General features: G+C 59.7%; 1 protein-coding gene across 2 annotated transcripts; it reads right to left on the bottom strand.

The window, feature by feature from the left end:
• Positions 1-433: 433 nt before the first annotated feature.
• Positions 434-11109, bottom strand: NEURL3 (neuralized E3 ubiquitin protein ligase 3). 2 transcript variants are annotated; one of them, XM_075910919.1, is made up of 4 exons: positions 10944-11109; positions 4040-4540; positions 3488-3562; positions 434-2567 (listed from the first exon to the last, which is right to left on the bottom strand). In XM_075910919.1, exons 1-4 carry the CDS (start codon positions 11047-11049, stop codon positions 2356-2358), a joined length of 894 nt encoding a protein of 297 aa, XP_075767034.1. In that variant the 5' UTR covers positions 11050-11109; the 3' UTR covers positions 434-2355. The 2 variants fall into 2 exon arrangements, with proteins under 2 accessions (XP_075767034.1, XP_025043473.2); XM_025187688.2 differs by lacking the exon at positions 3488-3562 and having other exon boundaries at positions 436-2567.
• Between the last annotated feature and the right edge of the window lie 1597 nt (positions 11110-12706).

Here is a 12706-nt window from a genome sequence, read left to right as displayed (position 1 = left end):
TTACACACGTTTCACATATCAATATTAAATGTTCGTTATTAAAAAAACTAGCCAATAGCCCGTCATAAGACGGGATTTTCAGGTCTCTCCTCCATGTCTGTCTCGCTCTCTCCTCCTCCTACTGTCTCTCCCCTCTCTCTCAGCTCTCCTGCGCCTCCTGCCTCTCTCCATCTCTCTTTCTCTTCTCCTCCCCCTCCTGCCTCTCACTCGCGGAGCAAACGGCCGCTCGCACTGCTTACTCCCGCGGCGGCCCGGCTGAGCGGCGCAGAACTCAGCCGAGCGCCACAGTGGGAGGCGAAGGGGGGAGGGGAATGACGTACACGGCCAGGGGGTGGGACCTGGTGCCTCTGTCACGCCCTTCACCTCCCGCGGTGGCGCTCGGCTGAGTTCTGTGCCGCTCAGCCAGGTCGCCGTGCAGGAGCAAGCAGCACAAGCGGCCGTTTGGGCCTCACGCTGCACCCTCGTGCTGCACAGGGAGCGCGGGGCCCCAATGGCCGCTTGCGCTGCCTCTTGCTCCCGCGCGGCGGCTCGGCCTATTGAAGCGCAGGGTCCGGGGCAGCCGCCCTGCTCACCCTGCCCTATATCCACTGCTGCCCTGTTCTGCCCTTTCCCCTGTGGCCCTGCTGTTGTTCTTTCCCTTCCCCGACCACCCCAAGGCTTGTGTCAGTCTCCAGGCTTCTGCCACCCCGTACTGGATTCCTGCTGAGGGGCCCATTTTTCCAGCATCCCCCGATTAGCTGGAACCTCTGGACTCCGGCCCGATGGGCCCATTGGCTAATCTGCCATTGTGCCGCTGCCCAGGTCTTTTCATGCCTGTGCAGACCCTAAACTCCCGGTGCCGGCCAAGCCTGGGACAGATGTGACAGGCTGGTTGCTCTGGAATAGGGCCACGCCCATTTGCCTGGCTGGTATAAAGACAGAATCAAAACGCTTGCGATCAAAGAACCTTTGAAGGAGCGACCCAGATTTCGGAAAAAGGCAGAAACTGCCCCCTCCCCCAGCCTCTGGCCTGGCCCGGAGCCCCAATGGTCAGTGAAGAGAAAGAGCCGAGCTATAAAAATCTAGTTTATTCACAGTAGCATCACCACACAGACACACCTTTGGGCTTTGGCAGTATCTTGCTATGTACATGAATCACGCTTCCCTCCCCCACCCTGCATCGGCCATTTGAATGAGGAACGTTTTATAGAGTTAGGAGTGAGAATTTCAACTGGGTCACCAAAAGCCAGCTCATTATGGAAAGGCCTTGTGGCCTGGGCATGCTGTCCATGGGGGGGTGGGGGGGGCTGTCGTCACATTGGATCAACCCTTGTGTAACTGATCAGCATCTGTCCTGGGTTTTCACAGTCTGTGCCACATTTAGTCTCAAATGACAGGGCCTGATGCAAAACCAATGGCAAACAATACCCAGTTCTCAAAACCATTTACAAAAGGGGGCCGTGCCACCAGATGGGGAAACCGAGGCACAGCACAGAGCAGGGGCTTGCTCAGGGCCCCTGGAATGTAAATGGCAGGCAAGAGTAGGGCCCAGAATCAGGCCCTAACCAAATGATATTTGTGGGACGGTGTATCTCCAAGGCACCTGAAGAGGAAATCTCCCTCCCATGCAGTCGGAGCTCAGACGCAGGCCCCCATGGGGCTGGCTCCATGGAATTCTTCTCCCCAAAACAGCAGGAAATTCCAGGCATTTTTCCACTCCCCAGAGTGCTCGGGCCTCTGCTGTGGCAGGCTTTGCTCCATAGGAGGAATTCCCTTATGATGAGTGTCCTGGGACCAGAGGCGCCGTCGGTCCCTGGTTCTGTCTGTCCTGCCAAGGTGCAGAACCCCGACCACCCAGGGCCTCCATTGGCTCACGGCCACAAATCAAGCGATGCCTGTCGACTCCAGTGGACTCAGCATGAGGCCCGGCCCCCCCTGTGTGGGGCCTGGGTGGGATCCCGCGGCAGCAGCACACGGCACAGTGCGGGGGGGTGGTCAGCCGGCTGTGGGCCGAGACCCACAAAGCTGTGCCACTTGAGCGACACGCTGGGGGGGACGGAGCCCTCATGACAGTCACCCCCATCTCAGGGGCTCTCCTGGGCATCTCCCCTTCCATCCCACAGGCTGGCTTGCAGGGTCTCCCGGGCCTGTCCTTTCTGAGGGGCGAGACGTGGGGGGTGCAGCAGGACTGTTGGGAGTGGGGAGATGCCTGCCCCAGAAGGTCTCTTAGCACCTGCCCTGCTCAGAGGAGGAGGCTCTTTCGCAGGGCTCCAGAGGCCCTTTCACAGATCCCTCCACTGCCCTCTTCCCTGGGCTAGCAGAGCGCTGGCGAGGGCCAGGTGCCATGGCAGAGGTGAGGGGCACTGCTGCCCCCGCTCAGGTTCCCAGCCTGGCCTGGCTGATGTTCTGTATCTGCCCCCGGCAGAGGGGACAAAGGCCGCTTCTTCTGAACACCTTCTGGGCACAGCAGTAGCAGAAGCTGGCATGGCCGCAGGGATGCAGCAGAGCGCTGGTCTCGTGCGAGAAGCAAATGACACACGGCTCGGTACACCCTTGCGGGCGGCCGTGGAACTCCCTGCACGCCGGCGCTGGAGAGACAGGAGCATGGCATTAGTCCAGCTTCTTCCCTGACACCCAAAAAGATGCATGCTGGGGTAACGACTAGCCCGTGCCGGCCCACTGAGGCAGGGCAGTTGCTCCAAGGCCCGGCGACTCAGAGGGGCCTGAGGATCCAGGCTGTGGCAGTGGCCGGACCCTTTAAATCACCACCGGAGCCCCACACGGCTCTCAGCTGGGGGGTTCCAGTGCGTGATCCAGGTGGCACTGAGGGCTGGCTGCCCTGGCCCCGCCCCCTTTCCGGGCCACCCCCTTACCCTCACCTTGCCCAGGGGCCTGTGGCAGCAGGGAGGCAGGGCCAGAGGTAGAGTTATTACCCCGCGGTCCTGCAACGGCCCCTTACAACACAGCAGCAGCCGTGGCTCTGTAACCTGTCTACGGCCACAGGCTGCTTTGAGTCAGTGACAAGAGCCTGCCAGCGGGTGCTTGCTGCCCCGGAGTGGCCGGGCGTCCGTCCCAGCCGTGTGTCTGCACGCGCCGCGGCCAGCCTGAGCCTGCGGGGGAAGCGCTAGCGCCCTGGGGAGCAGCTCCTGGAGTGGGTGCCCTGCAGTGACTGGATTTCAAGGCATTTTTCAGCTCCCGGGCCCCTCTCCTGTGCTGGGACTCCCTGAATGGGCAGATGGACAGGGCTGCCACTCAACCAGAGCTCTGAGTCTCCCGGGACCGGCATGGCCAGGCCACAGCACCCAGTTCATGGGACAGCATGTCCCCTACAGCCACCAGGTGTGGCTGTTAACCAGCATGAGCAGGGACACAGCCACCTGCGCAGGGTGTCTCCAGACCTCTGCCTGCCAGGTGCCCGAGTAACCCTCGCACCTGCTGGGTGTGGGACTGTCCCGTTTGGGGCCCCGAGACACTGTCAGAGAGAGTAAGAGCCACGCCAGCCACTGACCATGCAGCACGTCAGATTGGAATGGGCTGAGGGGTGGGGCAGGCTCCCCAGCGTCTCCACAGAGCCTTGTGGGATCTAGGGCAGAAAACCACAAAGTCGAGGATTAGCCTCAGCAAATGCAAACCTCCCTCGAAGGAGCCTGGCCTGGGCTGCTTGCTCCAGGAGACCAGAATCTACCCTGGAAACAGGCACCCAGGCAGGGCTGCCAGGCCAAGCCCTCCAGGGCAGCTGTCTGTGCAGAGCTCAGAGGGCAGGAAAGCTGATCATACCACCTGAGGGGGCTGCCTGACAGCCCCTCCTCACCCCCCCAGGCAATGGTGGGTGAAGGGGCAGTCGGGGTGGCCTTTCCCTCCCCCGCAGTCAGGGGGGGTGAGGTGAGGGTGGGCTGAGAACTCTGCCTCTCTCCCCACTCGCCAAAGGGTAGCCGTGCCGTGCCAGGCTCTCCCTGCCCTGGGCCAGTCACCACTCCTGTGCCACCCGTGCACTCCACCCTCCCCTCCGCCGGGGAATCCTTGCAGCCTGACTCCGTCCCCAGAGCTGCCGCACACTCACCCAGGAGCTGGACCGCCTTGGTGTGTCCATAGACGTCAACGATGGCCCAGAGAGGGGCTCTCACGGGGACGCCTTTCAACAGGAGAATGTCCTGGACCCCTTGCTGCCTGCCGAAGAAGACCCTGCCCCTGTGGTCCACCCAGAAGGTGAGGACAGTGTCTTCCTCTCCACAGACATCGGGCAGAACTGCAGCCCAGGTCCTGCCCTGCAAGACCAGGTTGGGGCAGGCAAAGGGAGGCAGAAGGCTGGCATCTATCTCCAAGGGATCCATGGAGGTGAAGCCCACCCTCAGCCCCCCATGCCAGGGACCCTCTTTCTTCAAGATCTTCAGTGTCACCCTCTCGTGGAGATGGATGGGCCGGCTGGTGAAGATGATGCCGTCATGGAAGGAGTCAATCCGCTCGGCCACCTGGCAGGACTCGTACAGGCGGATCTTGGAGCCATAGGTGGAAGGGTGGAAGAAAAGTGTCTGGGAGGAGTCCTCATCCCTACTGTCCACGTCTGCGTGAGAGAACAGAGGAAGGAGTGAGCTAGTGAATTTCTGTCGCCCACCCTTCCGGGGCCAAGCACTGTCTTCTCAACAGGCCAAGTGCAAGGGATCAGGCCCCGTAGCCTGCTTTGCACTGACATGCCAGGGACCCTCAGCAAAGGGAACCCATGGCAGCTCAGCCCTATGCTCCTCCTGCTAACATCCTGCTCACCTCAGCCCTGCCTGGAAGGGCCCCGACTCTGGGCTAAGAGAAGAGGGCAGGCTCCGAGGCTTCCCTCTCCTCCCAACCCCCTGGGCCTGACTCGAAGGCATCTTGTCCTCCTGTAGCAGGAGGGGAATTCCCCATGTTGATCCTTCCATTCCCCTGCAGCACATCCTGCAGAAGGAAAGCCCGTCTCCCTGGGAGAGCTATCTCTCTAGGTCAGCTGCCGCCTTCCTTCCTCCTCCGCCGGGCGTCCTCTCTGCAGCCGTCACGTGGGGAGCAAAAACAACACTGGGGCTTCCTCCCAGCGCCAGAGAAAGCGAAAGCCTGGGAGTTGTGTGATGAGCCCTGGGGCAGGCTCTGGTCGCTCACCAGCAGGAGTCTGATGAACATTCTGGGGAAGGTGCCCAGATGTGACTCCTCCTCCCCAAAAAGAGGGTGCCCCAGTTGATCGCCCTTCCTGTCTGGCCTGTCACTGGCTAATCACAGCCCAGAATGTATTTGCAGTCTGCTCCCCAGCAGCCAGCTGGCACCCAAGCCATGCAAACAAGCCCAGATGCCGCAGGAGGATCTGTGTGAGCGGCGAGAGTTCTGCTCTCACTGCGCGAAGGCCAGGCCTGCAGTGCTCCGTGCAAGCTGTGCTACTCTGGGCTAAGTGCCGTGGCGGCTCCTCCCAGCACCACTCCCGCTGCTCACGGGCTGGAGGGAAGAGCTCTCCCTCCTGCCACCTGAGAACAGAGACATGAGAGAGCTGCAGCCTAGGCTGGGCTTTCCCAAGCCTCCGGGGGCTGCGTATCACAATCCAGTGGGAAAATCCCAGCCTGCCACATGAGGATGACATGTGCCAAGGAGAACAACAGGCAAAAGGCCTGTGGTTTCTGCCTCTCACCCTACAGCTGCTGGCCCTCCCACAGGTGAAAGCGCCTTCTAGCGCTGTGGTACTCAGCTGGGAGCTGAGAGGGCCGCGAGCAGGTTTTGGGGGCCCCAAAATAAACCTGAGAGCACACAAAACCGAAAAGCCTCACACGGTTTAGACACCCCCCTTTATTTATTTTTAACCAGCGAGGTTTGCAGTTTCCTTCATGATACGCTGGAGTCTAGTGGCTTCCTCAGGGCCAACATTAGCAGTCAGCAAGGATGCTACACGGAAACCTGTGCGGGGATGGGGAGGGCTCGGGCATATTCAAATTTAACACAATACTCAGTTTCTTACTTTTGTATCTATATTTCCTTTTCTTCCATATAAATCTTATATGTGGCATTCGAGGCAAGAGGGGGTCAACACAACAGCGCCGTGAATTGGAGACAACACCCTACTCTTCTGGCCACTTTCCCACTCATGGAGCCTTATCTGAGATGGCCACATCAGCCCAGACACCGTGCAGTGCTGGGAAAGTCAGCAGCCACACAGCGCTTACTGGCACTGCTACCACACCAAGCAGATTAGCTGTTGCTGGAGAAAAGGAATCTGTGTGCAAGCTAAGGACACAAAGGCTATGTCTACACTGGCGGCTTATTGCGCAAGAACATCTTGTGCAAGGGTTCTTGTGCAAGAAAACGTCCACACTGCCATGTGCGAGCTGTGCTTTTGCGCAGGAGCGCCCATGGCAGTGTGGACGCTCTCTTGCGCAAGAAAGCTCTGGTGGCCATTTTAGCCATAGGGCTTTCTTGCACAAGAAATCCCTGCGGAGTGTCCACACTGCCCTCTTGCACAAGAGCTCCAGCGCAAGAGGGCTTACATCTGTTAGAAAAGAGCGTAGCTCTTGTGCAAGGAGCCCTCTCTTACCACGCCGTACTGTAAATTTCCTTGCACAAGAGCGGGCGGGCAGTGTGGACGCTCTGCGGATTCTTGCGCAAGAACCCGCCTGTGTAGACATAGCCAAACAGTGGGTCTGCTCTTGCAGGAGCTGGCAGGTGAAGAGACCTGGCAGGCCGGGGATGCAGGTGGGGCTCTGGACTGCAGCTTGACAAACAAGGAGGAACAGGTTGAGTATTGAAGTGGGAGGCAGCCTGGGTGAATGTGGTAGGAGGGAGAAGAGCAAAATGAAGGTGATGGCTTTCAGGAAGGACGACAGTGTCAAACTCAGGGAGTTGGTGGGGAGGGTTCTATGGGAAGCAAATCTAGGGGGAGAAAGAGTTAAAGAGAGTTGGCCGTTTTTTCAGACATTTTGAGCCAACTCTGCCAATCATAGGAATGGCTTAGCCAGGAGATCTTCAATGATCTGCAGGACCATTCCTACAGGGGCCCAGAGCAACCCCCCATCTCTTCCCACCCCTCTTGCCCCCATTGACCCACTCCTCTATACTCCTCGCCCAAGAGACATGACCCAAGAACAGGGCCATCCGAGGGGATGCAAGGCCTGGAATGTTGTAAGCAAGTCATGAGAAGAAACTCTCCTGCTCTACTCTGTGCTGAGTCGGCCTCAGCTGGCCACCACATTTCAGGAAAGAGGTGGAGAAATTGAAGAAGGTCCAGAGAAGAGCAACAAAAATGATGAAAGGTCTAGAGGACATGAGCTGTGAGGGAAGACTGAAGAAAATGGGTTTATTCAGTCTTGTCTGGAGAAGACTGAGGGGAGACATGATAGCAGTCTTCAAGTACTGCAAGAGAGGGAAGGAGAGAGAAAAATTGTTCTCCGTGGCCTCTGATGACTGGACAAGAAGTAATGAGCTTAAACTGCAGCAGGAGAGGCAAACGTCCTACCTGTCAGGGTGGTTACGCACTGGACTAAATTGCCTCGGGGGGGGGGGTTTGCAATCTCCATCATGGAGACACTTAAGAGTAGGGTGGATGACACCTGTCAGGGATAATCTAGATGGTGCTTGGTCCTGCCGAGAGGGCAGGAGACTGGGCTCAGTGACCTCTCGAGGCCCCTTCCAGTCCTATGAGACCAGGATTCTGTTCAAGGCAGCTGACAGTTGCTTGGTGCCGTGACGCCGTTCCCCGAGAACTAAGTGACTTGCCCAGGGTCACACAAGGAGCCTGTGGCAGAACACAGTATCCGTGAGCTCTTTTGCAGCTTTTACTGCCTAGCAAAGTGGGATTTGCTCCCATTGTTCCCTTGTGAACCACAGAGCTGCAGAGGGATGGGGCCTGGCACCGCTCGCTAGCTGCCAGTGTAATCAAAGCGCCTGGTGCGGTTCACTGTCCCATGCAGTGGCACTTAGACCACAGCAACAGATAAGAACACGAGACCTCTACAGCCTGGGCTGAGAGCCAGCTGGCTTCATCGCTCAAGCTGTAAAGTCTCTTATACTAAGCTTCAGAGATCCCAGGTTCAAATCCGCCTGGTGGCAGTTACACCAGCAACTTTGCCAGGAACTCAGCTGTTGTGTCAAACAACCCCCGCCCTGTGAGTGCGGAGAGCTTGGGGACGAGAGTGTGGAGAAGTGGGAGCTTCCCCCTTCCCCTCTGAGAGCATTAATGAGAAATAGCCCAATGTCTGTGAGGCTGAAATGCTGGCTGGTCCCTCTGGGTGGCTTGTGCTACCTGGGGAGTGCAGGTCGCTTGCTCCCCTGCAGTGGCCCGGCTGAGCAGCGCAGAAGTCAGCCGAGCGCCACGGCGGGAGGGGAAGGGGGGCGGGGCAGTGACATACATGGGCGGGGCCTGGCTGTGTACGTCCCCGCCTTGCCCCGCCCGCCGTGGCGCTCAGCTGACTTCTGTGCGGCTCAGCCAGGCCGCCGCGTGGGAGCAAGTGGCACAAGCGACCGTTTGGGCTCCACGCTCCCCCGAGTGAGAGGCGGGAGGAGAAGAGAAAGAGAGAGGCAGGAGGCGGAGGAGAGCTGAGAATGGGGGGAGGGAGGAGGAGAGAGAGAGAGGGAGCGAGAGTGAGAGACCGGAGGCTCAGGAGAGAAGACCGACGTGGAGGAGAGACCTGAAAATCCCGTCTTATGATGGGCTAGTTAATGAGAATGGGCGATGTCTCCATTGTGAGCTATGCAGCTGTTGGCAGGGGCAAGGGTGCACGGGCGGGGCGCATTCAGCAGCACCCTTTAGCAGGGCCAACTTTCAAGTCACTGGGGCCAGGGCAGAAAGCACAATGTCCCCAATGCTTCAGCTTTGCTCCACCCTTCCCCCAAGCTCCCACCCTGCCCCTATACCCACTGCACCCCTTCCCCCACACCTAGCTCTGGCCCACCTGTACGGCACCAGAAGCCCCGGCTCCATGCCACCTCCTCTGCCCCGAGCCTCAGTACTGCTCCTGGGAGGGAACGGGAGGAGCTGCTCCACAGCAGGCAGGAGGGGCTGGTTGCTAGTGGGGGGCGCAGTCCTGGCGCACCTGTGGAGTTGGTCCCAGGTGGCTGAGCCCCCAGAACTAGCTCATCCCTCATGTAAGAGGGTAGGCGGGGCCACAGATCCGCACACATCAAAGTGTTGTCGTGGCAGGACACGGGACAAGATTGCGCCAGTTACGGCTTCACTGTTTTTAAGTGTCAGGAAGGACTCCTGGGGTGTATCCCCAGTTCTGCCACTGATTTGGTGGGTTATCTTGGGCAAGTCACTTAGCCCACTGTCACCATGTGTAAAATGGCAAATACAACAGTTTATTTCTATCGGTCCTTCTTCAATGAGCACAGAGTTCAGCCATCCAGCCTCAGCCTGCCTGAGACCCTGGCTAGCCTGGCCCCCCAAGACACAGAGCCAGTTCTGCTCTACCAAGCAAGGGGATGGGCTTCCCTGCCTGCTGCCTTACTCCCTCGCAGAGGGTGCAACTTCCAGGACATGCTCGCTTGCTGCTTGCTCATGGGACCTGCAGGTGTGCACTGAAAGTCCCTAGTGTACGTTGGTCCAGCCTGCGAAAGGGGTTGGGTCAAATGCACGAGGCACCCAGTGCCCCCTTTCCAGTCAGTGTGCACCAGGGTCACACACGCATGAAGTGCTCAGCACCTGCACTAGCCCATCAATGTGCACCAGGGTCACACGCACATGAGGTGTCCAGCACCCCCCTGGCCAGTCAGTGTGTGGCAGGGTCGCACCAGGGTCACACGCATGAGCTGCCCAGCACCCCCCTGGCCAGTCAGTGTGCGGCAGGGTCGCACCAGGGTCACACGCATGAGCTGCCCAGCCCCCCCTGGCCAGTCAGTGTGCACCAGGGTCACACACACACGAGGGGCCCAGCGCCCACACTGGCCAGTCAGTGTGCACCAGGGTCACACACACACGAGGGGCCCAGCGCCCACACTGGCCAGTCAGTGTGCACCAGGGTCACACACACACGAGGGGCCCAGCGCCCACACTGGCCAGTCAGTAGGGACCAGGGTCACACACACACGAGGGGCCCAGCGCCCACACTGGCCAGTCAGTGTGCACCAGGGTCACACACACACGAGGGGCCCAGCGCCCACACTGGCCAGTCAGTAGGGACCAGGGTCACACACACACGAGGGGCCCAGCGCCCACACTGGCCAGTCAGTGTGCACCAGGGTCACACACACACGAGGGGCCCAGCACCCACACTGGCCAGTCAGTGTGCACCAGGGTCACACACACACGAGGGGCCCAGCGCCCACACTGGCCAGTCAGTGTGCACCAGGGTCACACACCCACGAGGGGCCCAGCGCCCACACTGGCCAGTCAGTGTGCACCAGTGTCACACACACACGAGGGGCCCAGCGCCCACACTGGCCAGTCAGTGTGCACCAGTGTCACACACACATGAGGGGCCCAGCGCCCACACTGGCCAGTCAGTGTGCACCAGGGTCACACACACATGAGAGGCCCAGCGCCCACACTGGCCAGTCAGTGTGCACCAATGTCACACACCCACGAGGGGCCCAGCGCCCACACTGGCCAGTCAGTGTGCACCAGTGCCTCACACACACACGAGGGGCCCAGCGCCCGCACTGGCCAGTCAGTGTGCACCGGAGTCATACACAGACGAGGGGCCCAGCGCCCACACTGGCCAGTCAGTGTGCACCAGTGTCTCACACACACACGAGGGGCCCAGCGCCCGCACTGGCCAGTCAGTGTGCCCCAGAGTCACACACACACGAGGGGCCCAGCGCCCGCACTACCCACCGGCGCAGAGTTGCTGTTACTAGGAGGGAAGCCCAGCCCCAGAGTGGGCAAAGCTGAACTGGCATTGAGACCAAGCACCAGGCGGCAGGATGGGTGGTTCACTCATCACTTTCCTGAGCTGTGCTGCCCACCCTGTGCCCCCGCCACAGCACCATGCAGCATCACGCCACACCTGGACACGGTTCCCTCTTACCGCACGGCAGGCCAAAGCAGGTCCCCATGGCAGGCGGCTCTTCCCACACACAGGCAAGGCGGAGAGAGCTCTCCTGTGCAGCTCCTGCTGGGCCGGCCCTGCCCATTTTTATAGGAGCCGCGTGTGGTGTTTGTTACTCCCTCCGCCCCCGCGAGCCAAGGGCTGACGCTCCCCGGCATGGTGCAACTGCATTTGTTCTGGGTATTTCCAATATTAATTTGTAACGTGAGCTCGCTGTAGCCAGCTGGCTGTGGGCCTGCAGCTGGGATCTGCCTAGTGCCCTGAGCGACACAAAGGGTTTTCCTTCCTGCAGCTCTGCACAGAATCCTGCGCCAGGGACTCCACCGGGAAGGCAGCAGCCTCCGAGATCAGGCTGCGAACTGGGGGGAGGCTCCCTCCCCGGCGTCTAGAGACAACAGGGGGTCTGCTCCTGGTTCTGTCCAGGCAGACAAAACTCTCAGCCCACAAGTGCATCTTTACAGCATCTGTTCCCACCCTGCGCAGCGGCTTTCTCTGTAGCGTGGGGCTTGGTGGACCTGTCCACATGGCAGTTAGACCCCGTGGCTGTGGGCTGAGGAAGGGGATGGGCTTCAGGGTGGGGTGAGGACACCCACTGAGATTGTGGGCTCTGGGTTGGGCCAGCCTTGAGGCATTGGGGTGCGGGCTGGGGTTAAGGGGTTTGGAGCGTGGGAGGATGCTCAGGGCTGGGGTTAAGGGGTTTGGAGCGTGGGAGGATGCTCAGGGCTGGGGTTAAGGGGTTTGGAGCGTGGGAGGAGGCTCAGGGCTGGGGCAGGGACTCAGGGCTTGGACAGGAGGTGGAGGGTTAGGTCTGGGGAGGGGGTTCAAGGAAGAGATTCAGGGTCAGGCTGGAAGCAGGAAGCTTGATGACATAGCACGGGCAGCGTCTGGGACGGCATCCTTTTGGGGGTCCCACCAACGGGGCGGTGTCTCGCTGTGTGGTGTCACCTTAGGGGCCTTAACACTGGGTTGCTGTGGCTATGAGCCCTGACACCCCTCGCCAGTCTCCAAGCAGAAAGGTCTCCTCTGGCGACCACAAGCTGGGTGCAGCTCCTCCATCCCCGAGCGGCGCCAAACCCCAGCTGCCCACATTTGTAACGACCAACCACTCCGGCTCATCACCCCACAGGAGGGAAACTTCCCCCTCTCAGCAGGCCACCTCAGGGGACACACACACAGACTTGCTTGGGGGCAAAACACACAGCTTATTGAATGGGGAAATCCTATGTCACAGAGGAACTAGTGAGAAGGCCAAATCCAGGCAAGTGGTACAGAAAACGAACAGAGCCCCAGGTTGTACAAATTCCCTCTTCTAGCCTCAGCATGGCTTGCCTCAGGGCAGCTTTCCAGCAGGCCCTGCCAGGCGGGGCTCCAGCCAATAGCCGCCTCTTCAAACCCGGCAGGGAGTCCTGATGGGGGAAATTCCCTGCTTAGGTTTCCAAGAAGGGGGACGGTTTCACTTTAACGGCCTTTTACTTATCTTTTCCTGGGCTGTACCATGTGCTTGGATCTTGTCTCTCTGGCTAGAGGCAGCCCCTCCTTGCCTGGCTGTGAATGCCACAGGACAAATTCCAAGCCCAGGTTCATGGACACATACGGTGTCCGTGTCATGGCATGCATGCAAGGCCACCAAGAGAAATGGGAGGCCAGGTGATGGGGTTTAGAACAGCCAAAATGCCCACAAGGGGGGAATGTGGCACATGCAAAGGGCCACAAATGGGGGCAGTTGGGGGAAATAGCTCTCC

The sequence above is a fragment of the Pelodiscus sinensis genome, chromosome 28 (assembly GCF_049634645.1).
Source record: "Pelodiscus sinensis isolate JC-2024 chromosome 28, ASM4963464v1, whole genome shotgun sequence".
NCBI lineage: Eukaryota > Metazoa > Chordata > Testudines > Trionychidae > Pelodiscus > Pelodiscus sinensis.
The sequence above is the reverse complement of the archived record's forward strand: the minus strand, read 5'-3'. Positions and strand labels throughout refer to the sequence as shown.

Excerpts from the sequence above, each read along its gene's own strand:
- NEURL3 (XM_075910919.1), bottom strand. The coding sequence starts at position 11,049 with ATGGGCAGGGCCGGCCCAGCAGGAGCTGCACAGGAGAGCTCTCTCCGC. Across the intron at positions 4,541-10,943 it reads CTGCTTTGGCCTGCCGTGCG|ACGTGGACAGTAGGGATGAG; the intron begins GTAAGAGGGAAC and ends TCTCTCACGCAG. Across the intron at positions 2,568-3,487 it reads CCAATCTGACGTGCTGCATG|CGCCGGCGTGCAGGGAGTTC; the intron begins GTCAGTGGCTGG and ends CTGTCTCTCCAG.